Here is a 26660-nt window from a genome sequence, read left to right on the forward strand (position 1 = left end):
TTTCATGTACACAGCAACTGAAATTGGAAGATTTTCAAATGTCCTGGAAACAGGCTGCCCATATGTATCCTAAAAACAATACAAAACGTGAGATCAGATGGGTATTGATAGTGTCCTTTTATGTGGCAACAGAGAGAGATACAAAGTATTTATGCCACATGTTAAAATGATAAAAAATGATAGTACCACTGTTAGTTTACAAAACACAAAAAATAATTTGTGGAGAATTATGTTTAAATTATAATAAAGCATGTGCCATGACTATTTATAATTTTAAAAACAAATCAGTAAATTCATTTTACAATGATTACAGCAACATGACTGAATCATTTCTATAGATACTTTTTAATCCTAATCCATTATACACTGAGAACAACTCATAAAACACAATTTATTAACCTATCAAAGAAATCAGTGGCACACTTTAAGCAGTGTGTAGCACAAGGCCTCTGAAATTCCCCCTACCTTTAGAGTGCCCTCTACATCTTCCATTACATCATTTACGGTCTGAAAACCCAGTTCATCTGAACACAGTAAATGTAAGTGCATTAAGTACAGTAAGTGCAATTCTTTTTACAGAACATGAAACACAGTAAGTCATGTTAAACAGATCCACTTAAAGGTCCCTTTTAAAGTTTAAAGTTTAAAGTAGTGTGGTGGCCAGTACTGTCACTTGACCACAGACTCCACAGGGCATGACTCAATCGCCATAACATCTTTACAGTAACACAGAAAGCAAGGAGGGAGGAGTATGTATACCTGAAAACTCACTCTGCACCTGAGCAATGCCAAACCAAGGAGCTCCACGCCATGGTAATGAAAAGAGACTTTAGATGAGACACCAGAGCAGCCAGATTTATGGCACTGCCCAGCCGGAGGGTAAGACCCTAAGGCCTCGCTCAGTGTGCAGATAGTGTTTCCACCGCCGACGCCGACTTGCTCATCATCAGGGGGACGAGCGAGGGCCCCACCTCATCGGTGGCCACGTCCCCTACCAGGCCCTGCCGGTGCAGATTGAGGATGGAGTCGGCGATGATGCGCGCCGTCTTCTTCTGGTAACCCCCGGATGTCACCATGAGGATGGGGATCCCGCGCCGCCGGGCCGCCCTGAAGACAACCTCATCCCTCTTCACAATGCCCTGGCAGAAGGACAGGAGGCCATTCGTTCCGTCGTCATTATCATTAGCAGTCAAGGCCTCCTCGCATTAATGGGCCGGCTGACCTAATGTTTGTGTCTGGCCCCCTTTTCCCCTAGAGCACTAATTGGCGAAGATAATTGTCCTGATCTTCCCCCTGCACCTGGGAACAGAGGGTCTTTCATGCAGTGTGATGAAAGGGGAGGGGTCGGGGTGGAAACCACTAGAATCCCACAGGGAAGTTGTCAAGAAATTCCACCTCCTAGCAACCTACAAATCTCGTCCATGCACATACTTCACATGTTTATTCCTGAAAATTTATTTCCATGCTGAGTGAGGAAGTCAACCTTGGCATCTAACAGAATCTCTTCATCCATATTTGTGCATCCATATTTGTTTTTAAAAGATGACCATGTTTTCTGATCATTATGATGTTACAGTTTGGGACTAGCTTGCAAACCAAACATCCAGACATTAGTTTTGTCTGTGTAGTTCTGCTGCCTTTCTAGCCCTTCCATTGGAATTACAGCCACAAGCATTACAGTATGGGCAAGAAGCACCAGTGAACTGAGGGAAACTGGCTACAGTATGCCGACTGCTGGGATGAATAAACAGCTCTTATGTACTGTAGCTGTAGAATGTCATGTTTGAGTTTCTTTTTCCACAGATTAGAACAGCAGGAGAGAGGGGTGGAGCCAGCTCTGGGGCAAGGGGATGATTGATGGGTGTACCTGTGGGGATATTGCCAATCCTCCCAGTGGGTCACCATCCAGAATGTCGGTCCCGGCGTTGTAGATGATGATGTCAGGCCGGGTCTCATTCAGCGCCCCCTCTGAGTGAAGCTCCACCTTCTGCAGATACTCCTGGTCCTCAGTGCCCCAGTCCAGCTCCACCTTCCTCTTTATAGCCCCTGGAGCACAGTGTTCCCCAAGATGAGCACATACTGTATACTGGAATTTCATTTGCTCTTCAAAAACAGTTGCCTTGCGTTTTGACAGTTTCAGGCAATGCAGAAGGAAAAAAAAAAAAACAACTCTTGCCGCAAACACACTCTACCTCAATGTTTTTTCTTTAGTATGAAAAAATTCTAATTGCCGTTTTGAACGGAACAACATTTTTCAAGATTGCAACCACACAGGCGTTCCAAGCACACCTGTCTCTATTGATGTCAGAGATTGACTCATCATATGACAATTAGAGCTCAAATATAAAATAACCTGAAAACACATCAGTCAGTCTGTTCTTGTTTAGACATAGCACAGACAAAAACCATGAATCTCTACAGAGGAAAATATGACAGTGTCATAAAGTGTATGGAGTAAAAGATGAATAACACAGCATCAAAAGAACAGAGTACATATTTCATAAAACCGAAGACACTGAGTGAGAGTTCAAACAGCAGAATGCCAGTAACAACAACTATATATTGAATAAACATGGAGGTATGATCCTGTAAAGGACCAGCCTCACCACAGACAGTCATGTCCCTTCACATGTGTGTTGCTGTGAGATATGCTGGTGTTGACTGACCTGTGATCCTGAAGTGTAAGACCTGGGGTAGGTTACTGTCATGATTATTTTCTACTTTGTTACCTCCTGAGTTTAAGTTTTCTTGTTAGCTAAAATTGGTGTCCAATAAATGTCTTTTTTATTGACTCTTCTTTGATATTTTAATACTTCTGTACTTCATTGAGCGTGCAAAACAAGAAAACAAGAATGATTGTTAATGTTAACATTAACATTTAAATTATATTTAGTAGGTTTAATTCTCACATATTTTTGCATTGAGAGAAAATGTATGGATCCACCTACGGTTCAGTGTTATGCACACACTTCCATTGTTACAGAGCTACAGATTTACAGAGTGAAGGAAATATATATATATATATATATATATATATATATATATATATATATATATATATATATTTATATATTTTAAGGCTAGACCAAAATCACTGGGAACTGGACCAAAATAACTGGGAATAACGCTCCTCCATTTTGAGGCTATTAGTGAATACTGTGTTACATGCTCTAATTAAGTCTTTCAAGGCTTTTAACTGCAGCTGAGGAAAAACGAGCTGGTTGTAAATGGACTATACATTCTTTGTAGTTATTTAATGCTATAGAAACAAATGTACTCAGCCAAGGAAGCTGAATGCATTCAGAAGAGGAAACTGAAAGGACAAACAGACAAAGACATGTGTGGGGCACTATCTTGAAAAGCAAAAAAGTACATATTAATTGAAATACAATGATTGGCATTTCTACAGCTACATCAGAGAGCCTGTTCACAAATGCCAGATAGACCTTGCATATGTAAGTGCTTATAGTAACATTTCCAAACAAATGTACCTCTTCTCATTATTAATATGTTGGCTCTGAAGTACTTCAGCTTTATCAATTTTTCCACAACAGCATCCAAATATGCATAAACCCACTGAATACATGAACTTCAAGTTGGAAAAATCAAATATGTGCATTCTGGCTAAGTGGAGATGTGGGTGGAATGCACATATGGAGAATATGTGGCTTTTAAACAGAAAAATAACTGGCTGGTTGCCTTTGTGGTTTGAGAGAGCTGCCAACATTCATATAGAAACTGCATCAAAATTAGAGCATAATTAACACAGCACTCACTGATAAGCAGGGGTTGTAACTGGAAGAGATACGTGTCAGACTTTATTAAACAGTTTTCTCTCTCAGCTCCATGAATAAAGATCATATGACAGTCTGTAATGGTTAGTATGTGGAATATGTGGAAATACCATGCTGGTAGGGTAATATACTGAGCTGATTAAATCACTGCAATAAAGTGTGTTGGCCTGAATATCAATTCTCCTCACCAAAAATGTAAACGTGACTTCAACCATTCAAAACACTCAGAAATATCATGATACAGAACAATGCCCCCTGCAGGAAACTTAAAGAATAAAAACTGCCTTTCCACTGTGTATTTTGGAGCTGTACTGAAAGTCATGTTCTCACTCCCGATAAAACTTCATAATTGCTTGCTTTCATAGACAGAAAATATAGCTATGATATTTTGAATACAAAACCACTTACGTTTGGCATACCCATCTCCAGGATAGATGTAGCGGTTGTACACATCCATTATATAGACTCTTCTGTCTTCTAGAAAGTCTCGCTCATGTCCATTTCCCTACAATACATCAGGGGAGAGCAAAAAATGTAAAAAATGTGGCTGGAGAGATTATGGCTACTACTGGGTATAGTTGACACTGAAACTGCCAATCAAACTGCCGTACAGGAGCTGCATGACTTGAAAGATCCATTCTAATATTTAAAACATGAAGTCACACCAATACGGCATTGTACTGTCACTACAAGAAGGCACAGAAATGTCTGTCATTTGAGGAAGGGCCATCATATTCAGTGAGCTTCTCTGCGTATGTGCCCCAAGACTCATGTTTGGACTGTTAAAGGCAGAAAGACTGCAGCCATGCAACCACACACATGCACAGTCGTGCACACAGACACACACACGCACACACACACGCACACACACAAATCATTCGATACCTCATTATTTAACATTTTGTTTTCTTGTCACATGATTTTCCCATTCCCATGGTATAGCCAATACAGATGCCTGTACTGAGCTTCAAAATAAATGTCACTCTAAAAATCACTCTTTTATGGAATTCAATTTTTAGGGGAAATTTATAGGGATTTTGCATACTGAATGAATGTTTTTGGCATCAGTGTGATGACTTCACTGTGCATAACCAAGACACAGTCAAGTGGATTTCGCTGTTACATAAGCGCTATATTATCTCATCAGTCAGAGAGGGGTTTGGACACAGCTGATGAGGCGATTTAACCTCTTCAGTGCCAAACTGTGAAAATCAAGACAGGAGAACACAGAGAGCAACCAACATAACCTACTTATCAGAGCAAATCTTTCTGCCATCATTACATAAGAGACTGTATTAAGATAATTCTATGCCCCTTGCTGTTTGGGGTGTCCACAGTCAGCAGTCTGTAATCTACCAAGACATTATATCTTAACACAGTCCATAAATGATAAGCCAAAAATCTGTGACACCATGAGTCACAACACCTCGTCAAAGCTGAGGCATCATGGGGTTCGATTTTAAAGATCACTTTCTCATTGCCAATTCCACTGCATAAGAAATGCCAGCTTGCACCAACCCCCACACCAGCATCTGAGCTGCGAAGATCAGATTACAAAGTCACTGCTTGCTTGCCACACAACCACACAGCGATCTGGTGCTCACCAACATTCAGTGATGAAACAGAACACAGAGACAGTGTCAGCAACACCTGAGGTGCCTTTCCAGCCATGGAGCGAGCTGGAAAACAATCACGAAGATGAAGCATGATGATGTCTCAATCTTGGTGAGGTGCAACGACTCGTGGTCTCCCAGACTGCAGCCTATCACTGACAGATTGTGTTTGGCTGCAATGTCTTGCCAGATTCTAAAGCGCTGACTGTGATCACCCCAGATGGCCAGCAACACTGCACTGACTTAGTCCAGCATTTAACATATTGATGGCATGAAAGTGCTGTTCTCTTGACAAGCAGGGCTTATTGGGTCCTGCCTTTATCTTTCTCTCTTGATGTCTACAACTTTTGACATTGAAAAGGTGAAACCAGCTCATCATCTGTGTCCAATCATTTTCCTGATTAATGAAGTGACGTAGTGCTATTGCAGCAGGCACTCGAGCATACCGTAGTCAGTCATGAGTAATCAATAAATCAAAATGACATCAAAAACATTTATTACATTTCCCGATTTTTTATACTTCATACTTTATTTGCTATAATTAATTTTAATAAAACATGCCTACATAAATAGAATGCTACATTCCTTTTTATGCTCAGTAAATTACCTAGAAATATTCACTGAGATCATGTGCCCCCGTCAGATAAATCTAAAATAGTTCTCATTTACAGAGTCTAATTTGTCACTCCTTGTGCACCAGGACTAGTGTGTCAGAGAGTAATGATGATTATAGGTGATGATCTCAGATGTACCATTGTTTTGGGAGGACACTGTCATCACACTGATCTACGAGGTAGTGGAGAGAAACTAAGAAACTCACAGCATCTGAACAGTGAAATGAAGGCTAAACAATTGTCCTAAATTTCAGTTGAAATAAGAAACACAGAGTGACAAGGACATTTGGAATCAGTCTAAATGTCAAACGAAGACCTGTGAAAGAAATGAGGACGAGTGCGTGAGTCAGCCCCTGTCAAGATGATGGTCAGTCGCTCTCCTCCATCACTGTCATTGCTCCCTGTACAGTACACAAGCACTCCCCACTGCACCATCTCCAACAGCAGAAATCACACACACGCTTCCCTGAACCAGTAAAACCCTCTATAGATCTACTGTAACTCCACATTTTCTTCAGTCTTCTCTAAGCCATAAAGTGCTGAAATAAGTCGTTGTGTCTCAGTATATTTAATATCATTAAAAGGTGACATTAAAAAACATGATGACCACAAGCTGTTCTGACATGAGCTTAAATCGGTTTTCATCATGATTCATCTCAGGTTTTCGAGGACCAAGGTCACTGGTACACTAAAAGGCACTCTGTTTCATGAATTAATTCAACACATCAATAATCACCCCATTCATGTTTTATGAATCATGAACTTTGACTGGTCTTAGAATAGGTTTCAATGCTGAATGTTACAGAATTGCAAAACTGATTTTCAGCATTGGTCAGGGAACTACTGAACAGCTGGAACCGTCATACTTGCACAGACTCCCTCCAGATTTGAATTGCTCCTAGCCAGCAGGAATCCCAGAAAGCCCTGAGGTTAATATGGCCCCAAAGCCAAGGGCGACGATATTACAGAGGCAGTCCATACTCATTTCTATTAAAGACTCAACACTGTCATTTTATTACATAGAGACATTAAGAGCAGGCCAGGGGAAACAGCACACTGGACATGCCCACACTTGGCATGACTGAGCTGATAGATAGGCGAAAGAAAACACTTAAGAATCACACATTACCTGCACTACGCTCTGGGTGTTTATAAATCTAAAGGACCTGTCAGCAAATAGATTAAGTTCTATTTTTAAAGCATACCAACTACATCCAAATGAGGCTTCTTATTCTTCTGACTGGGAGATAAAGCACGCTCCTGAATACCCTGAAGGAGGTATTTGTAGAGTAGCCGTGGAATCATACATTTATAATGAAGATTAAAGGCAGGCTTTGGAAAGTTCCTTCAGGCTGATAGACATGCCTGTGATCAACAGGAGCTGGCTGTTATTGACAGACAGAAGGATTATACCAGGGCCACGGGAGTACAGGTAGCATAATCCTCACATTTGATCAGGGAAAGATTTCTCCACAGTGACTTTTTATTATATCGAATAAAACAAGCAAAACATCATGTGAGCTCAGGGTCCCTTCCCTCTGCTACTAAGCTGACTTCAATTTGCCCTGTAAGTGCCTTGCTTTACATGATATGTAAGCACAGTCAGGGCATAAAGCTTATTCAAAGGGACATGATGTAAGAGTTATGTCTACAGCAGCAAGCTGGTGGCATTGCCGTTGCACTCACCTATCAGAATGCACCTATTATAATTATACTATCATCTTCTGCTTGTCACCATTCAGGTCTTGGGTAACAATTTCTCATCTCATTGTTTACAATAATACAGTTCATTAGTACATAATCATACATTCATATATGCAGAGGACAATATCCAGGGAGAGAGCGAGAGACCACTCCAAGATGACATGCCATAATTCTGGTCCCTTAATTGGGGTATAGGTTTAACTTCCCCGCCTTCCAATAATTTCTCCCTCCCTAAGATTTGCTGAGGTTGCAGATTCCTGTCCATTTTTCCATTTTTATGCTTTTGTGCAGATCTGATCTTTTGTTCTCTGTGGAGTGTTCATGAATTATTTACTGAGCATGAGTATTGATCTAGCCCTCTTGTTTCGTCCTGTCAATAGGTAAGGACTGTAATTATAATCAAGCTGTGTTTCAAAATGAATATGACAGTTTTGGACTGTAGCCAGGAGCCTATTGGATCTCAGTTCATGGTCAATGCTAACTCAATTAAAAGGCCACACTAATTGGAATAGGATGAGAGTCATTATGTAAAACAATGCAGAGGAAAAGAACCTTTTTTTGGTAGATGACTTATCAAAAACCTATTCAGACTGCCATGCAGGTACAAAACAAAACAAAAAAAACACTGAGAATGTGTGACCTACACCGTTAGCATTACAAGACTGATCACCATTGTCATTGTGACATGATTTGATGATGATTGTTCATTTTACCTTGCACTGGTTTTAAGAAATGAGTTCCAACTGACACCATTCAGATTCAAAGTATTAATTATATATTACTTCTATTTCAATTAATTCTATCCTCTTCTTGTTTTCTTTCCGATCTACTTCCACTCACAAGTAGGACACCACTCTATCTAATGCCCTACGGACAGAGGTTAGTTATTAGAGTTAGTTATTACAAAAGCCTTAAACATAACAAGATATACTCCATAATACATTTTACAATTACATTGTACATATTAAAGATAAACATCCATTTATGTATAAATTAACAATACAAGGTAACAACTGCATAATATTTGACAAATATTGTTACAGTGCATCACTGTCACCCACATTTATGTGGCAGTTGTCCAAGCATTGTTGGGTGGCACTAAAACAGACGGGTGAGAAATGCGTTTAAAACCCACCAGAGACTGATGAGAAACCACTTGGTGGTCTTCCGCAGCTAAACCGACAACCAGCACCAACAACAACAACAGATAACCAATCTGACATGGCTGTTGAGTAATATATTCATGGAAATTCACTGCGGAGAAGCTTCCTCCAGTAACGCAGTCACAGCAGGCTCCTCAGAGCGACTGCGGGCTTCCTCCACGCTGCGTACTGCCTGCCTGTTTAGAGGCTTTGTGCTGCTCATTCTCAAAGGTGCAGAATGACTTTGCCTGGGAGGAAAAAGTACTGCAGCGATTCAGGTCTCCTTTCATTCTGTCCTGTTCCTATAGGCTTCCTCTCTTGGCTCTGATGCACAGCCAGCTTACACTCAGATAAGGTGACTTTTACCAACCTTCAAAACAAGGAGACGGGCTATAGCACAGGAGCCCAATCCCTCTGGCGTTGCACTTTGAATACTCTGCAGCTACGCTACACTCAAAGGGTCTTACTCCTCTCTCAGAATTCAAAGGGATCTCACATGCAAAGCCTTACAATAACAAGTAACCTAGTGATGGTGCAACTCTGAGGTCCTGTGAATTAAGGTACAGCATCCACAAAGCATTAAGATAAATTAATGAAAAATACTACACCATAACAGAGATCTATGCCACAGGCACCATTAGAGTAACTGCTGAAAATGACTATGTTGCAGCTAGGCAACAATATTATTTGCTGGCAGGATTGGTCAACATCACCACTGAAAGAACATGTGGATAGGCACTGGAAGTCAAGCTGATGACATGCTACATTTCTTTTTGTAAGCAGAAATAGATTAAAACTGTGGTTTTAATGGCAAAACATTTGTAATTGGAAAATGACTTGATTATTGAAAGATTGGCTTATTTACTTTAATAATGATACAGTGCACAGGACTTCAATTTATTTGAATCAATTATTAATGAGGCAATTATCACAATTAAATGCTTCATGAAAGAGCAGCTTCACTCTTCCAAGTCTGAATTGATTGTGGTACTTGTTAAAATGCAGTTGTTTAAGAAGCAATGCAATCTCAACCTCATGCACAGGCAAAACATGCAACACGAGGTTTGAATTGTTTTGGTGAAACATTGAACATTTTTTTCCTTGAGGAAAACCATTTTTTCAAAACAAAGTTGCACAGATGAAACATTAACACTACATTCCTGGAAGAAAATCAAACACTGAATGGACAAGCTGGTATACTTGTCAAACCCCGAAAGCCACATAGCCATTCCCAAAAAATGTTTTATACTTGAAAGAACAAGCTTTTGTAATATCATATTTCATGCTTGAACTCTGACAAAGTAAAATGGAGATTGTTTTCAACACTATGCTTTTATATACAAACCTTCAGGCTCCATAGCTTTGAGTCTAAAAGTACACTCTGCGCTGGAGAGACGCTGAATTGATTGTCGTGTTAAACAGGAGGTATTATCTTGTCGATGATGTCAATTCTTTCTGCAGTATTTTTTTACTGACCATTAGGGAGGAAAATGACTGCAGCTCACCTGGTGAGCATCCAGGTCGATGATGGTCGCCTTGGATACCCCCTCCACCCTCTCAAACAGAAACTGGAGAATTGAGACAACAGAGGAGAGAAAAGTTTGCACAGTGAAAGACCTACAAGACACCTGTGGGGCGGTTCTGTGACAAACTATAATCATGTTGGTTGGATTCACCAAGAATTTAATACGTTGCCTTGTAACGGCTATTGACTTGCAGTCTCAGCCTTAAGCTGTTTCCCCGCGGTTCATTTTCAAATGAACTTAATGACTTTACAGACAAAACAAAACAAAACAACAAAATTGATTCCAAGATCCAATGAGATTTACACGCTGAATAATAAAAGGGCAACTCTTGGATCATGTTCTCATTTTATTTACACAATACAACCTTAGGTTACCTTTTCATATTGTATTGAATATCTGAAATCACAAGTGAGGTGTAAAAGTTAAAAGAGACATCTTTGTAACGATGTCATACCCTCACAGCCAATCATGTGCCCCTATGTTCTTACAGTCCCAGTCAATCTTACCTTGATGGCGAGTGTAATGTCAGCATATGCACAGAAACCTCCTCCTTTATCACTGGAGCAGTGGTGGAAGCCACCTCCTGTGGAAGAGGCAGAGATACTAAGTGTCAGCAGCGTCGCACAGACAAGGCCGGTGACTGCCTCTCAAAAATCGTACCATTATTCTAACAAAATTGGCTCTCTAATTGGCTCTTTTGAAAGCAGTGCTACTGAGTGTATCAGTGTTTCTAAAGAATGCCACTTGTCCTCCTATGAAATAATGAGGTGTGCGATGATACCAAGATGGGGTTTGTTTGATGGCTACCGGGATGTCTGCGGAGATCAATTCGCTTCAGCCTGCTTGATTGAGTGCCCCCCTTTTAATTGGGTGCACATCAGTTTATTCAGGTACAGGCCTGACTGTCTCTGCGTTCGGCTCTGCTCATTTAGTGGTCATGCGGACAGGCATTTCTCACAGTGGTGTCCATGGAGTGGGGTGGGTTAATGCATTTGCAATTTATTCCTAAGCAGCCCGGGCCCTGTGGACATACCTTTCAATTAAACTCCATCCTTGCAGTAAAATAGAAATCTATGCGGATGACAGAGGCTCTGAATGGATGGCCGTCTTTTGTCTATTAAAATAATGTTTATCAATGCAGAACAAACGGGCGCTTTCCCTGACTCATCAGCATGGCATCCGTCGGAAAGGCTGAGCCGGCAGGACCCGCTCAGAAAAGACGGATGCTGCTCTTTACTCTCCCACTTGGCACGAATCAGACAGAGGTAAGCCTGGAACACTGAGGAGACCTGACCGAAGACACAACCTTCTTTTACACTAAAAAAGCAAACAACAGAAACAGACGGCAATGACTCAGAGCAGAAAAGCAATGCCACAGAGAAGGTATGGTGTGCCAGACGTTCAAGCCGTTGTGCTCATGTTTGGGTTTAAGTATACAGGAAAAGAAAATAACTTGATCTTCATATTCTGTCTGTTCTGTCATGAAGTATGACATCACAGAAATCCTATGATGACAAATTCCATGTCCCATCACAGAAATGCCATTCCACTTAACCTAAAGATAGAAGCAGGCTGATGATGTATGTACAGTATACACAGTAGCAAACTCTTGGTACTGCACAGATAGGGGATATGCCATCCCAACAAGACATCCATAAATAATCTCCACAGAATGAAGCCAGAGGGTAGATTCTTACAATAATCTTATCTGTATTAACTGACCACAATGATCTTGCTGTCTGTGTTTACTGCTCTCAGTCATCTCACTGTCTGTATTTACTGACCTACAATCTCCTCAGTGCTATTTCTGTCCTTGTTCACTGTTCCCTATCTTCTCACTGCTATTTCTGCTCTTACTCACTGATCCCAGCCCCCTCACTGCTATTCCTGTCCTTCCTTGTTCACTGATCCAAATCTTGTCACTGCTGCTCCTTTCCTTTTTCACTGATTCCAATCTCTTCACAGCTATTCCTGTCTGCATTCACAGATCCCACAATCTCATACAGACTTTTATGCAATCCATGATTGCATTCACCCCACCTACGCTTCTGTTTGTGTTCACTGACCACAATCACCTCCCTGATACTGCCTGACTGCACGCTGGTGAACAGATTTAACATCAGTAAAATTACTTGGGAAAATGATTCACAGTTGTAGTTATGAATAACCAACATTTTGTACAGTGACTGCCTAAGTATTTATTTTTCATGAACTGTCCCAGGGTGGTATTTTTTGTAAAACCCTACTGTGCACCAGATGGATGAAGAAAGTTCTTTTTCACCTTCACTAACTTCACAAAAAAAAAACAAATAAGCCAGGCTCATGTAACTATATATAACTACAGAGGAGAAAGTCATAGAAAGGTATTTTGAGCCACAGCATGTACACTGGCAAATTCAACAAATTCTTCCATATTGGGAATAATATTTTTATCAAAACAGTAATTACCACTATGATAAATGCTTATGTCTACATGTTATAATGTGTAAAATAATAAACTGCATTAGTTAGTCTCCGGTCCCTTTAATGTACTGTAACACAGCAAGTGGAGCTGTCATTGAGGGGTGGCATCTTCCACGAAGATGGCTCGTCAGGGGCACATAAAATAAGACTGCAGGTCTGTGTGGCATGGAGAGCGGAGAAGAGCTAAGTGTGTGGAAAACTGCTGTCATGAGTCCTGCTTGCCTTCCTGTGAAAGATGATTTTTGTCTGAGTGCCCAGACATCTGTGTCGACCCTTTGTCTGAGTTAGTACCTGAACTGTTTATCGACCCTTTCCTGGACTGGACTAATTTTTTTTCTCCTTGCCCTGATTGTGTGCTGCCATTAAGCAACTGAGCTACCTGGCCAAACTGGTAAGGAATTGGTACGAGTCAGGCTCAACAGGGAGCAAGCATTTGTTTTCTGTTTCAGGGTTTGTACGATCACATTAGTCTCATTTCAAAATAACAGCCCCAAATTGTGGGCACTGCATCTGCCGCCGCACTGTGTTCAAATTATGGCACACCTCACCCTTCCCTGGTGGCAAACTTATCATTGGGTCACAGTACCCTTACAAATTAAAATAAATCTTTTATTCATTTTTTTCATTTCAGATATTTTTGGCATACCTGAGTCTCACATCCTGTATGAAATTTTAATCTGACCTTGTAACCTTCCATAGTGAGGTTTTTGACCAAGGATTAGTTATGTAAGATTGACAGTATTCCTGAAAGCCTCAAAACTGTATCTGCTGTATTCAAGGAATATGTACCTTTTAAAGAATATTTTAATAACATATAAAGAAAAAACAGTGGTTAATGTTAAAAACATTCTACTTAAACACACTATGTGGATATTCAAGATTCATTTTGACAAGGTTAATAAAAACTTCCTGCTTTTTTCTAATTACTCAGGTATATCAAATGAGCACTACATTAACTGCAATAATATTTTTGTAAAAGGGTCATGCTAAAAGTGTTGTTTAAACATACATTCTACCAAGGCTCATTTGTGTGTGATACACTGTTATGGCTTAGAACACTTGAGACTTGAACTTTTGGTCCGGAGATTTTACAATACAACTGAATACAATAAAACTACATTCAGATACTGAATGTAGATTTTAATGCAAAGTGGGCTAAACAAAAGCTTGAGATTCAAGGTCGCTTTAAAGGATCAGTCTGTATTTCAGGCTGATTTTCCATTGTGGCTGTTTTTAGGGTCATCTGAAATGAAGGCACACATGGGCAAACATTGCTGATTTGATTGTGGGGTTGCAAATGTTGTCTTGAGGAAAATCATCTGAATATAAAAAGCTGCACTCAACAGGCAGACCCACAGTGGCTCAAGCACTGCTTCAGCAGAGATCATCCTCTCTGTTCACTCTGAATTATGAACACATGTAAGCCCACAGGCCAAAATGTGCTGCGTATACAGACTCTGAATATAGTAACTGACAAAAACATTTGATTAAATGTTTTAATTAGAACATATAAAAATAAGTATATTGTTGAAAATAGTACAGCGAAGTAGTGTGGAGCTGTGGCTGAGGTAATTAACTGTAACCCTGTATCCCCGAGCAAGGCGCATTATTCTACCTCAGAAACAGCTGAGGAAAATCGCAATGTGTAACTGTCTGAAATAAACAGAAACCAATAACCTTTTACAACCGTTCTAATACTCTCAAACATCTCTGATTCTGTAAGAGTCAGAGAGCACAACCAGAATGGGACACATGGTTCACTTTGTACCATGCAATAATGAAAACCCTTTTTACACGATTTTAGCTCTTGGAAGAAAAATATGCATCTTTGACACCACATTAGCTATAAGCTGTGATGCATTAAATTTAATGACATGCTGCACTCAATTAATGGTGAGAAATCCATTCCATATCTATTTCTCTGAACATTACATTAACCCCCTGAGGGCACATAGATTGATTGTTTTATGTGCTTGAAATAGTCCCAGAAAACGTGCTGTATTTCAACTCACCCACATTAATGGCCCATCCCCGATCTATCGCCAGCTTTCCTGCCTGCAAACAATAAAAAGGGTTATTACAGTGTGACAGGAATACACTTGAAGGCCAACAGGAGCTCGCTCTTCTCATTTGTATGGCAACTGTTATGATGAATAATAATGAGAGGATAATTGCGCTTGCTTAACACGGGGGTCAACAGCCATGACATGGCACTGAAATATAATTCAGATCTTGTTTGTTACACAATCCATGTTTACATGCATACTAATGAGAACTCTTTAGTGCTGTCTTTCCATGCATGGACAGACACAGTACATACAAGCATAGATAAAGGTCTGCTTCTAGCTTTAGGTTATACAAATATGATCACACTAAATTATACTGTTGTATAAAACTTACCACAATACAGCTCGTCAAAATGCAGTTAAAGCAGAACAGGAATATGTGGCTGCATATCTACTTCACCTGAGTTTTATGTGTCTCAGGGCAATGCAAGTGCCATAGAATGACATTGTGCATTTAACTCCAGTTTTCAGATCAGCCATGTCCCTCCCACTGACTGACAGGCTTTGTTGCTTGGTGTCGCCAAGTGGGACTGCAGTGGACTTGGAACTTTACGAAGGAGTCATGTGCCAGGCACAGAAAGACTGCATTACTTTCAGGGACACACACCAAGAGAAAGAAACTCAAAGGGACATCAGCAGCAGTGGATATTGCTGAACTCATAAAACAACTTGATAACTGCATCGATTAAGCACGTTGTAGATAGATGTGAGGATGGTGAAGGAAGGCATGAGAGAGAAGTTATGAGTGCTGTTGTTTGTGAATTGTATTTTAAGTGTACTAAATTCAATACAAATTGATCCCCAAACGGCTTTTAACATATTCCCAAATGCAGCAGCTGGAAATATCTGGCACAGTCATTTTACTTTGACTTTCACCAAGGGGAACAGCAGATGACCAGCATTACATGACGAGGCTCTGCAGTGGGTATTGTTTAAATCACAGACAAAACCCGGCAGAGCGAAGGGCCTCCTTCCTCAGGGTTCTCCCTGCTGGTCTCCATGTCTGGCGGCCCGCCTAGCTGTTCCTTCTTTCCAGTGGCTGGGAAAATGGCCAAAAATGGCACCTACACCCTGTAATTTGGTCATTACATAACATTTATTATAGATCATTACCGTATCAGATTTTCTCTGGTGCAGTTTTTATATCTGACCGGAAGGGGGTGGTGTGGGAGCCTGACTGTGTGCAAACGATGATGAAGCTGAGTGCAAACTGACCGGCAGCTCTGCACTTCCTTTTAAAGGCAAAGGCTCTACTTATGCATACAGGTATATAAGGCTTTGATTGGGATGGAACAGGAGCATACATGTCCTAACACCCTGAAAAAAACTGCGCTCTCAGTGATTTCATTGGTGTCCTGCTGGTGTCCACAGAAGAACATGGTAAAATGGTTTAAAGAATAAAAAAACATCTGAAAACAAACATTACTGTTGTCCCCAGGGCTCACTATCTATAGAGCTGGGTTTGAAAATGCAATCAATATTTTACCATTAAATGGTCATCCTCCATGTATTGTATGTGACTTGGCTTCTTTATTGAAGTGTGTTTGTTGTTTTACAAGTGACAATGACACATCAGCCTGGCTGTACATAATGTTTTAAAATATTGTCATTATTTTTAAAGTATTGTCTGAGTTTTATTTTTCCATTTCATAATCTTGTTTTCTAGTTAAAAACTGAAAATGGCAATGCTTTCAGTTGAAACTTAGAAGGAATGACTGCGTAAAGTCATCCCCACAAACATTTCTTCATATAAATATATATAAAAATAGTCTCATTTGGAAAGAGGATATTCAGCAATAACAACTGTGATCTGACATGTTATTGAACATAGTTACTGAACAAAGCATTCTTCATCTTCATTTATATTACAATTATCATTTCATTTATAATATACAAAGGGAGGAAATGTTTAAACAATACTAGTATAAGCAACAATATGTTCATTCCAGCATTTTTCAAAGTATGATAACATACATTTTTTTTCTTTTTTTCTTTGTTTACTGTACAAGTACATAGACCATGAAAAGCAATTATTTGAAAAGGGCGGTTTATTTATACACACTACTCTTGAGTGTTAGGATTATTCTTTTGAAAATTGATTTTGAAATGATAAGATAAAAATAGTCAGCATTTGTGGCATTATCTTGGTTTTGCAGGATGTTCATGCTGAATTTTGAACTGTTACATAAGATGCTGCTCTATAATAACCCTGACACAGTCAATGAAATGTGTTATTAATGTCATCAATCAAAAATCAACATTAAGTACCATGCTTATGAAGTGTACACACACACACACACACACACACACACACATATATATATATATATATATATATATATATATATATATATATATAGTGTACATATATCTTTACAACTTTAGGAATAAAGACACATTGGGAGGCTGATAAATTCATAGCTTTTTCACAGCAAAAACCAAGCAAAGGGTCAGTGATTGATCTATGAAAGTTATAAGATATTAATATTGCACCATTAAAATTCTGTGTGATGAAGATGAACACAGAATATCATAATAATGCCTTTCAGAGCTGGCCAGATGGACTGAATGTTTTCCCACCTTGTCATGAGACACGTTTGCTAAAGTTCTACTAATATCTTCCTGTATCTGTGGTATAAATAAAATGTTATACTGATTTCTCGTTATCAAAGTTCACTACCTGAATATAAGTTATTTTTATTCTGCAAGCACACATTTTCCCTGCTACAAATGTACATAGCTTTTTTACCTAATTCACACTAGCCACATCTGAACAGGACTGCAGAGTGAATCTTCAGATGTACTTGTTTAAGAAGGCATATTCCCACAAGAGAGGGAAAGAGAGCACTTTAAGTCCCAAGAATGAGGTTAGACACACTTGATGCACTGATGGCTTACCCTGGGAGGTAAGACTAGATGCGTTTGTCACACTCATACGCGGCATTACTGAACTTAATCCCCCGGTGGTGAACGGCACCAGTGCGTGATTGGGCATAAAGATGGGGTTATTAGAGGCTGGCAGCCGTGTGTTTGCATCATCTGGAGACAGAGTGTTTCTGTCTCATCTAAAACACACCTGGCATGTCAGAGCCAACACTGAACACCCTTTTGACAGAACTGATACAGACTCACTGGAATCATGGGAAATGTACGATTCTCTCTCAATGCAGAGGTTCACAGAATTTCTGGGAACCTACAGGGACAGCGAAAGAGAGGCTTCCAAGATTTCACCTTCTACATTAAAAAATGACGCACTGAAGCACAGCATTTAGCTACAGCGGGTCACCAATGAAATCGCAGCCATTTTCTGCAAATGCAAGCATGGGGGTCTTTAAGGCAACAGCAGCTGTTCGTTTCACAAATAAGGCACATGGCGTTATCAGATGGAAGGAAGAGCACAAGGGGGGCAGTGTAATTCCTCTCCTTCCCTGGCGCTGTGAGACAGGGATGCCTATGGGGAGGAAACAGGCTCTGAAGTAAGGAGAGACTGTTTAGGCCCATATAACACACTGTTGGAACAGTAATAATACGCATTAGCATGTGTGCACACTCCAACTGATTGAGCTCTTTGCCGGGCCCTGGTGAGGTAAACAGGAATTCAGTGCAATTATGGTGGAGGTCACCTCTTTCGACAGCTTTCTCTGTATTTAATCAAGACAACAACAACATCACCATATACGCAAAAAAAATGCTTTCAGTCTACAAAAAAGCAGTTGCAAAAACAGGCCTACCATCAAAATTATTGATATCAAAATTAAGCCAATTTACACAAAAAAACTCAAACTGGAGTACCACTCCAAAGCAAACCAATCCAATGGTTCCTTGGTTTTTACTGTGATTTTTAAATGAATACTGTACTAAAAGTCCCATTTCCAGATGCCTTCAGCACAAAGTTTCAGCTTAGGTGACAAGTACGGTTTAATTTGTCATTTTAAAAGAGTGAGTTCTATTTCTGAAAAATGAAGTGCCCACTTGATTTATGTTTTTCAGATATATGTTTGAATGTTGAATGTTTATACCACAGATAAATGTTTGGACTGAGGTGTGGAGATTGATCTGACCAGTTGAGAATATTTATTTTGTGATAAATAGACATTTCTTTGTAGATGTGGGTGAATTACATTACATTTGACTTGCTATATGGACATATTTATTCACAACAACTTCCATACTGTATAATTTTCAAACCTTTTTTAAACACTTTTTGGGTTAAAATCCATACTCCTTACCACTACACCACACTGCTGCCAGTGCTTTTGAATGCTTTGGATCATTATCATGCATGGCCATTTTCAGCCAAGCTTGAACTTCTTGCCAGGGGGAAGTAGGTTTTTGACTCAAATGTCCTGGTACAAATGTGAGGTCATGACTCCCTCTGTCTTCACAAAGGCTCCAAGACCTGCAGATCTAAAACTACCACAAAACCCCTGCTGTATTTCACAGTAGGCATGGGTTTTTTTCTCTGCATAATTTTCCCCTTTTTTCACCAAACATAAAGCTGATGATCATGTCCAAAACTGTCTGACCATAAGACATCCTTCAAATTGTCACTGAGTGGTATTTTGCTCAATTCAAGGTTCCTCTTTTTCTGATTTGTCTTCAGAAGAGGCTTTTTCTTTATAACCCAGGTATGAGAGCCAAATTTATGTAAGCAACCTTAAATGGCTAAAATTTCTGTCCTGAAGATGCCATTTTGTTTTGGGGCTTTCAAACTGCTGAATTTGGATCTACAAAATCCACTGTGACCAGATTTACAGCCTGTAATGCAAGCCCGTAAAACTCTTCCTGTCAGAGTTTCCATGGTATCTCTAACCTTAAGTTTATTTAGAATGGACACTACAGTGGAAAGTGGTAGATTCAGCTTTTTATAAAACCTCCCAACTTGTGGAGGGCAATGACCATTTGCCAACAGGCTTCAAAGAGCTCTTTGACCTTAACCAATGATAATGCATTCTGTAATTAATCTCTTCTGTGTCTTACCTCTTTTTTTACCCCAGGGCAACATAAAACCTTTGGATTCCTTTATATAGTTACCAAAGCTTCCACTGAATTTCCAGATTTTCCCAGCACAGCGCTCTGCAGCACAGATTCCGTCAGTCCCACACGTTTTATATCAATGAATGAATAAAGGAAAGAATGATCATGGCTCATATATTACCTTTCATCTTTTTGGAGGGGGGAGTGAGGGAGGTGCCTCACTTCAGTGATGCACAGAGGCCATTTTATGCTAAAATGCTCACCTCACCAAAAAACCAGATGAGGTGGAGGGAAAGGAATTTCTACAGCCAGAGCCAGAACACCAGCAAGCCCCTTCCTCTTTGCAATAAGTGACATAAGTAAAGACCACAGTGGTTTATCATCGCATCCAAAGGCAGTGTCTCGGACAGCACAGTGTTCCTGTCCAGGGAGAACACTGCCCCCTACTTGTGTCCAGCTCCATGTCCAACCTGGCCTTCCCTGGTCTCCCTTCCACTAGCCAAACCAACCCTCATTGAGCTTCAGTAACATGACAGCAAATGGCTATAATGTGCAGTATTGCACACATAGTGCAGTATATGTTGCAAAGCACGTGATAAAAGGCACATGAGCTCTTCTCTAGTCCTTCACTATTTCCTGTCAAAGGATCATGCAGCTGTTTTGTTTGATTGCTTTCTACTGGTTGGAATGAATAAGCTGGCCGGGCAGTTCAAATCAATAAGGTTAGGGTTGACCCTTTATCCTATGATTAATATATACAACATCTAGTTAAAAAACATATGTCTACTTTGATGTATCTCATGCTAGGACAGCCATTCATCATGCGGCAGGGTCATCGGAAAAATTTTGACATCGGATAAATACAGAATTTCTGCTACTTTACATTTTTACACAATTTTTTTTTTGTAAGGTTATCAGTGAAACTTTCTGGGGGGTTGTATGGTCTTTTCTGAAATCATGACTGCAGACATAGAAAATTTTAATTTGCTTATGTCATTGATCCTTGCACATGTCTGACACAAATCTAACCAGGAAACAAGAAAAATCAAAAGAGAATTTAACAAAGACTGCAACCACCTCCCTGCAGCAGCTAACAACCACTTTTTGGCAGCTGACTCTATACTCCCTTCTCTCGAATAAAGGTATATTATGAAATGAAGCCAAAGCTGGCTGACCTGAAACAGCACAATGGCTTTTCCACTGAGTTAATCACAACCAGAGCTACAGCCAATGACATCACAAGAAATGCACCTGCCCAGACCACGACAACCACTTGGGCTTCACAATACTCCATAATAGACTCATAATACTTCTATCTACTTGTACTTAACTACCTTTGGGGGCGATGACCAGTGATGGTGACATGTTCCTTTCTCTTTAATACATTTATCTCATAATATTCCAGTGCCAGTGCCAACAGTAGAAACAGTTGGCAGTAGAGATGTAGAGCCGTTCCGCTTGCTAATCCCGCCCATAATTTTTTAGAAGCAGTAAAAGCACCAGTAAAGCTAGCTGAGCAAGCACAGGAGAAGATGGCAAAATAATAATGGAAAATGAACTGACAGCTGAACTAAGCAAGACTCCTTGGTTCCAGCTCTACATGAAAAAGCAGTATGATGCATGACTGACAGTGCGCCTACCAGCGTAATGACATTTTACCACTAGATGGAGTCACAGCCATTGAACAGGGCCTCTTCAGCTCTTTTTAAAGTGCACCAGCATGAAAAGTACCAATATCTAATAAGAACTGACACCAGCCACAATATGGAGAGTTGAAGACAACACGGAAAGTCAGAGACCACTAAAGATGACAGCATCTTTTCATTCTAAAACAAAATACATTTTAAAGTACATAGTTTAACCACATTAACCTTAAACAGCATTTGTTTGATCTTATATAGATATGTACACGATTGTATGTCCAAATTATTTCCACTTTTCACTCCATGATTTTGTTCAGTTATAAACTGCTGTTGAAGCATGCAGTGCAAAAATTCAGTTTCCTGCTATTTTATGTCATTATATGCACTCTAAAAGAGATCCTGTATTGCGGCGGTTACTGACTTCATAATAGCCTCTTTACATATTCTACCAGAGTGAGATGGCCTTCATGTCTGCTGAACAGGCAGAAAGCAACTCTGAGAGGAAAAACTCACTGAAGGCTTCGCACTGCTCCAGGAGGAGGTAAAACAGTGAAAAACAAACAGCCCCTTTTACCCTTCCCTCGATGGTGTATCAGTGAGAGCCTGACAGTAATTGAGCGCTGCATGAAGACAGATGATTGAGTGGAAATTAATCAATGGTGTAATTACACTTTCACCAACTGAGATGGTGGCCGTGAATCTACCCAGGGGAGGCACGCTTGTCATGATGCATGACACACAGGAACAGTCACATAACACAGCATTACAATCACGTGCTGAGGAAAGCTACACATATTGAGAAGAGTGTCACAGCACAGTGCATGAACACAGGACCGGAGAAGTGTCATAATCACAGCACTGCAAGACTGCTACCAGTATGGAGTGCCAGGCATGAGGTTAACAGTACTGACAGCCAGCAATATCCTGGAATAAGACACTGATCTGAGAGTATGTAATGTTTGTTAATGTACAGTCACATTTTACAAAAAAGGAGCACCCTTGGCTCAGCATTGAAGGGACTGGAAGAATAGTACTGTTTCTTAGCTGGCTCAAAGAAAAAGCCATTGAGAAGTCATCAGTTTGTTCCTAAATGAAATCACAATTCCTTTCTCCTAATGTGGTTCAGCTACCTACCTGTGCAAACTCTCAATATCTCATTGACCCCAGATGTTCTGAGCATTTCAAGCAGATTGCTGTTCCCCAGGTAATTTTACTTCCTGCATAAGCCCAAAACTATGCCTCACAAAACCTTTAAAAATCCCAAACACATACAATAAAATACAGAAGCTGTCACACTTAAACCTGGAGATTGATTAAACTTTAAATTAACTTTTAAATAGAGAGCGGCTATAGTGCTTATTTGTTACACTGAGAAACTGGACTCAGCACCTTGAGAGTGAGTGAAAAGGATAAATGGAAATCTTAAAGTTGTTATGACTGGTGTCTGGGGAGACATGAACACAGGCTATGAACATTCTTATGACAGCAGGTTTTAATATGGAAAATAAAACAACAGACCTATGAAACGGCCCATCAATCACAAGCTCCCAGCTGATGGGGTTTTCTCTAAGGAGAAAGCTGCACTGCTGGGGCTCTGTGCTTTATTCGTATCTTACAGCACTGCATAGTAAGCCCCCCACTCCATTCAAAGCCAGCTGGGTGTAGTACTGTAGCACCCTGGCGGTGTGTCACCAGCGAACACAGCAGATCAGACAGGGCGCTTTCAAAGGCAACCGGGTACTAGCAACATGATGGACAGGTGCTATCAGTAGAAGTAGCGTGGCTTACCATGATGGTCCCACCCGTCTGAGTGCGTAGGGGCCTCAGTACCTTCCTCTGCACCAGGAAGTTGGGCAGGAACAGAAGCGGTGGAATTTCAGTGATGGTGGCCACCACCAGAGACCACTGTAAGGATAATAAAAGGCATACCATTGCATATAAGCTTGGCGCTTACTATGTCCGAATCCGTGACAAAGGTTGCGTTCTCACTAAAAACCACCACATGTGGTCAGTATAAATGTCAAAAAAATATGTAATATGCATACCACATTTCACAAAAATAAAAGAAAGTACGGCACAAATGTTTCAAGTCCTCGCAGAATACACAAAACAATATGGGAGAAGGAACACAATAGTTCAGGACTGAAATCCACATCAAGGGTTTGGAAGCAAGATCTGAGACAGGAGGCTACCAAATGGAATTTTTACTGCTGGCAAAATGTTCAAAAATGCATATAGCAAATGTCTTCAATCACAGCAGAATACTGGGATACCTCTCTTGAGCCCTCCAAGATATGGTTCTGCATGCAGTAAAAAAAAAGAGAGAATAAATATATAGATGTATTTCAGAGTGCGACAATGACCTAGTTTTAATGTCAGGATTTGTCCTTTGTACTGTACAGTGAACATACAGTAAGGGACATTTAGGAAGACAGTAATGGTTCATCTAAAAAGTAGAGTATGGAAGCAAAACAACACCTGTGTTACAGAAGATCCATGCAGAAAGACCACTGCCAGAACCATCATGCATGTTTTCATATTTCCTTTCTATGAATATATATACAAAAATGGTATCTCATGCATACACAAGAAAACGAGAAGGAAGCTGCTGAAAGTCTAACCTGACTGATTAGAATGTGTACCAGGGCTTTCTAGGGATAATCCAGGACATTTTAATTTGGCACTCCATTCTACTATGTAACTGCTGATGTGCAATGCATAACAGCATAAGCTGACAAAGTAAGAAGAAAATAATATCACAGTAGTGTGATTTTCTGTAAATTATAAATATTAACGGTCTACCACATACATTTCTGATGTTTTTACAAAACTGTGGATACTGAAATATGACATGCCACAAGCCACATTCTGTACTCAGTCAGTTTATTTTGAAATCACTAGGTCTGTTACCCAAATATTCTGTTGTAACTTTTTGCCGACAGTACTTAGAAAAATGGAGGTAAAGCATTGGAAGTACGAGGAGCACTTGGGGTCAGGAACCGGGTAAACACAATGCCACACCTGGCCATTCAGCGCACAGTAGGCCACTAAACAGCCAGTGAAGAGAGTCTACCTTCAGTTTGTTCAGGTAACGTTTTGTGTGGACAACCAGCAGGTCCTCTTCAGTGGCCTCCCGGGCCTGCACAATGTTCCCGTCCGTGACAAACTGCTCCTCTGAAACAGATTAGACACGTTGTTGAGAATATTAGTTGAAAAGGGAAAACCTCCAAAACCATGCCGAAGTATAAGAATTCTGCACTAACTTATTTACTTAATCCTTCACTTGACTAAGTAAAGTACAGTAACTTAATGTACTTGCAAGACAGATGGTAAAATGGACATGACATTCATAGTCAATCTTTATATATCATCACCTTTCTGCAAATACAGGAATACTGGGATATTTGTACATCTAGTTCTATTTGGTAGATCATATCCACTTTTCTATTTTGATGCTGCTATTTTTGCCTTATAATTAATTCTGCTAGTAACTCATTACATATGTAGTTTCCACGGTATGAACTCTCACTGAAGACCATGGTATCATTCACAGACAAAGGGGTATATGAGGCAAAGACCTTCTTTGCTGATTACAAGTTTATCTGAAGTCCTGCCACAGTTGCGCTCTAACCCTGACCTTCAGTTCAAAGCCAGAACAGCCTACTTGCAAAGGGTCCCGAGGGGAGTCCAGCTCCTCTAATTATCTCTGCTCTAATGCACCACTTCTCCCCTCCATGTGCCAAAACTTTCACCCCCAACTCACTCCTTTCAGAGGTGATGGCACATACTTAGAGGCTTTTTCTTTCCCTCACATCATCCATACATTACACTATGCAATCGCCAAGGAGACCTTTCCTGTGTGTTTCCATCGAGTTGTTATTGAACATACCTTTTAAAAAGTGAATGACCTTCCCCCATTTCCCAGCATCAAATGGATGCAGCTTTTCAAGGCCCATAAAGGTGATGTTGTACTCTGGGGAGTAGACGATGGGCAGGCATGTTGGTGGAACCTCAGTATAAAGCTCAGTCCTGTGGGCGCTGTAAACATAAAACAGCAAAAAACACTTTACGAGCCTAAATTCATCAGCAATTTCTGCGCAATATGTTGCAGGTTCTATCAGTAATGTCTAACATAAAACGTATGAATCCACTGAATCCTTTATATCCAAGAATGTGCAGAGTTAAAACACAATGCAAACGGTTCACCTGGGAGAGACCCAAGAGAAAAGCCACAGAACCCTGTTAATATAGATGAATTATTCTAACTGCTTTGTAATTGAAAAAAAATTACCTCCCTATAGGATTTTTTTTTTTACATCATACTATATAGTATATCCTCATTTGAAAGTTGTTGCTTTACAAGGTAATGGATTTGCACTTTTTTCACATTCTTCAAGCAACCTTATTTTGATTTTCATCCCAAACATGACAGACACAATCTTGTACTAAATTCCCTCTTGTGCATGCATGCCGAATGCACTTAATAAATCAGGCTGACAAAAAAACCTTGTTTTGTCCCCTATAACTAACATTCAGTAAAATATTTCCTATATCCCAAGTCTTGCCATGACTTATAAGGCAAAGTGTGGCCTACAAATGAACCATCTATTATTGCAGAAAACACTGTAGTTTATATACATTAGACATTTAATAAGACATATACATTATGTTATGTGATATTTCTTTATAAGTAGGTTAAAGGAATGATTCACATATATTTTGTATATGTATTATTGCATTTGCTGCACGGGAATTAAGAGTTTTTAGGAGTAGGGCTACAAACAGGTAGTAACACAGAGTAACAGCTATAACAGATATATAACACAGTCTACTCTTTTATCACGGTTTTCTTGTACTTTATATGTGTTTCCAACAATAAAAGTTACACTCAATAAATGTGCAGCTGCTAGATTAAGAATGAATAATAATGCGTTTGATTTGTATTGGTATCTAATACCATGTGATGCTAGGGGCAAGGCGCTACAAACTGTTTCTCACTATTGCTGCGTTTCGTAATAGACCCCTGAGATTCACTATTCATATAACCGACACAACTAATGGAAAACATTTACTGGGTACATACCATTTTTTTTCTTGTGAAGCTTCTTTTTGGGACAT

The 26660-nt window shown here is 39.9% G+C and overlaps 1 protein-coding gene across 2 annotated transcripts; it reads right to left on the reverse strand.

Moving 5' to 3' along the window:
- Nucleotides 1-362: 362 nt before the first annotated feature.
- On the reverse strand, nucleotides 363-26660 carry hdac11 (histone deacetylase 11). Of its 2 annotated transcripts, XM_036530293.1 has the most exons (11): nucleotides 26626-26660; nucleotides 25432-25580; nucleotides 24616-24716; nucleotides 23816-23842; nucleotides 23331-23447; nucleotides 14869-14911; nucleotides 10900-10976; nucleotides 10373-10435; nucleotides 4203-4299; nucleotides 1868-2046; nucleotides 363-1139 (listed from the first exon to the last, which is right to left on the reverse strand). In XM_036530293.1, the coding sequence occupies exons 1-11, from the start codon at nucleotides 26658-26660 to the stop codon at nucleotides 900-902; spliced, it is 1128 nt and encodes a 375-aa protein (XP_036386186.1). In that variant the 3' UTR covers nucleotides 363-899. The 2 variants fall into 2 exon arrangements, with proteins under 2 accessions (XP_036386186.1, XP_036386187.1); XM_036530294.1 differs by lacking the exon at nucleotides 23816-23842.

Source organism: Megalops cyprinoides, chromosome 6, assembly GCF_013368585.1.
Source record: "Megalops cyprinoides isolate fMegCyp1 chromosome 6, fMegCyp1.pri, whole genome shotgun sequence".
In the NCBI taxonomy this organism is placed as follows: Eukaryota; Metazoa; Chordata; class Actinopteri; order Elopiformes; family Megalopidae; genus Megalops; species Megalops cyprinoides.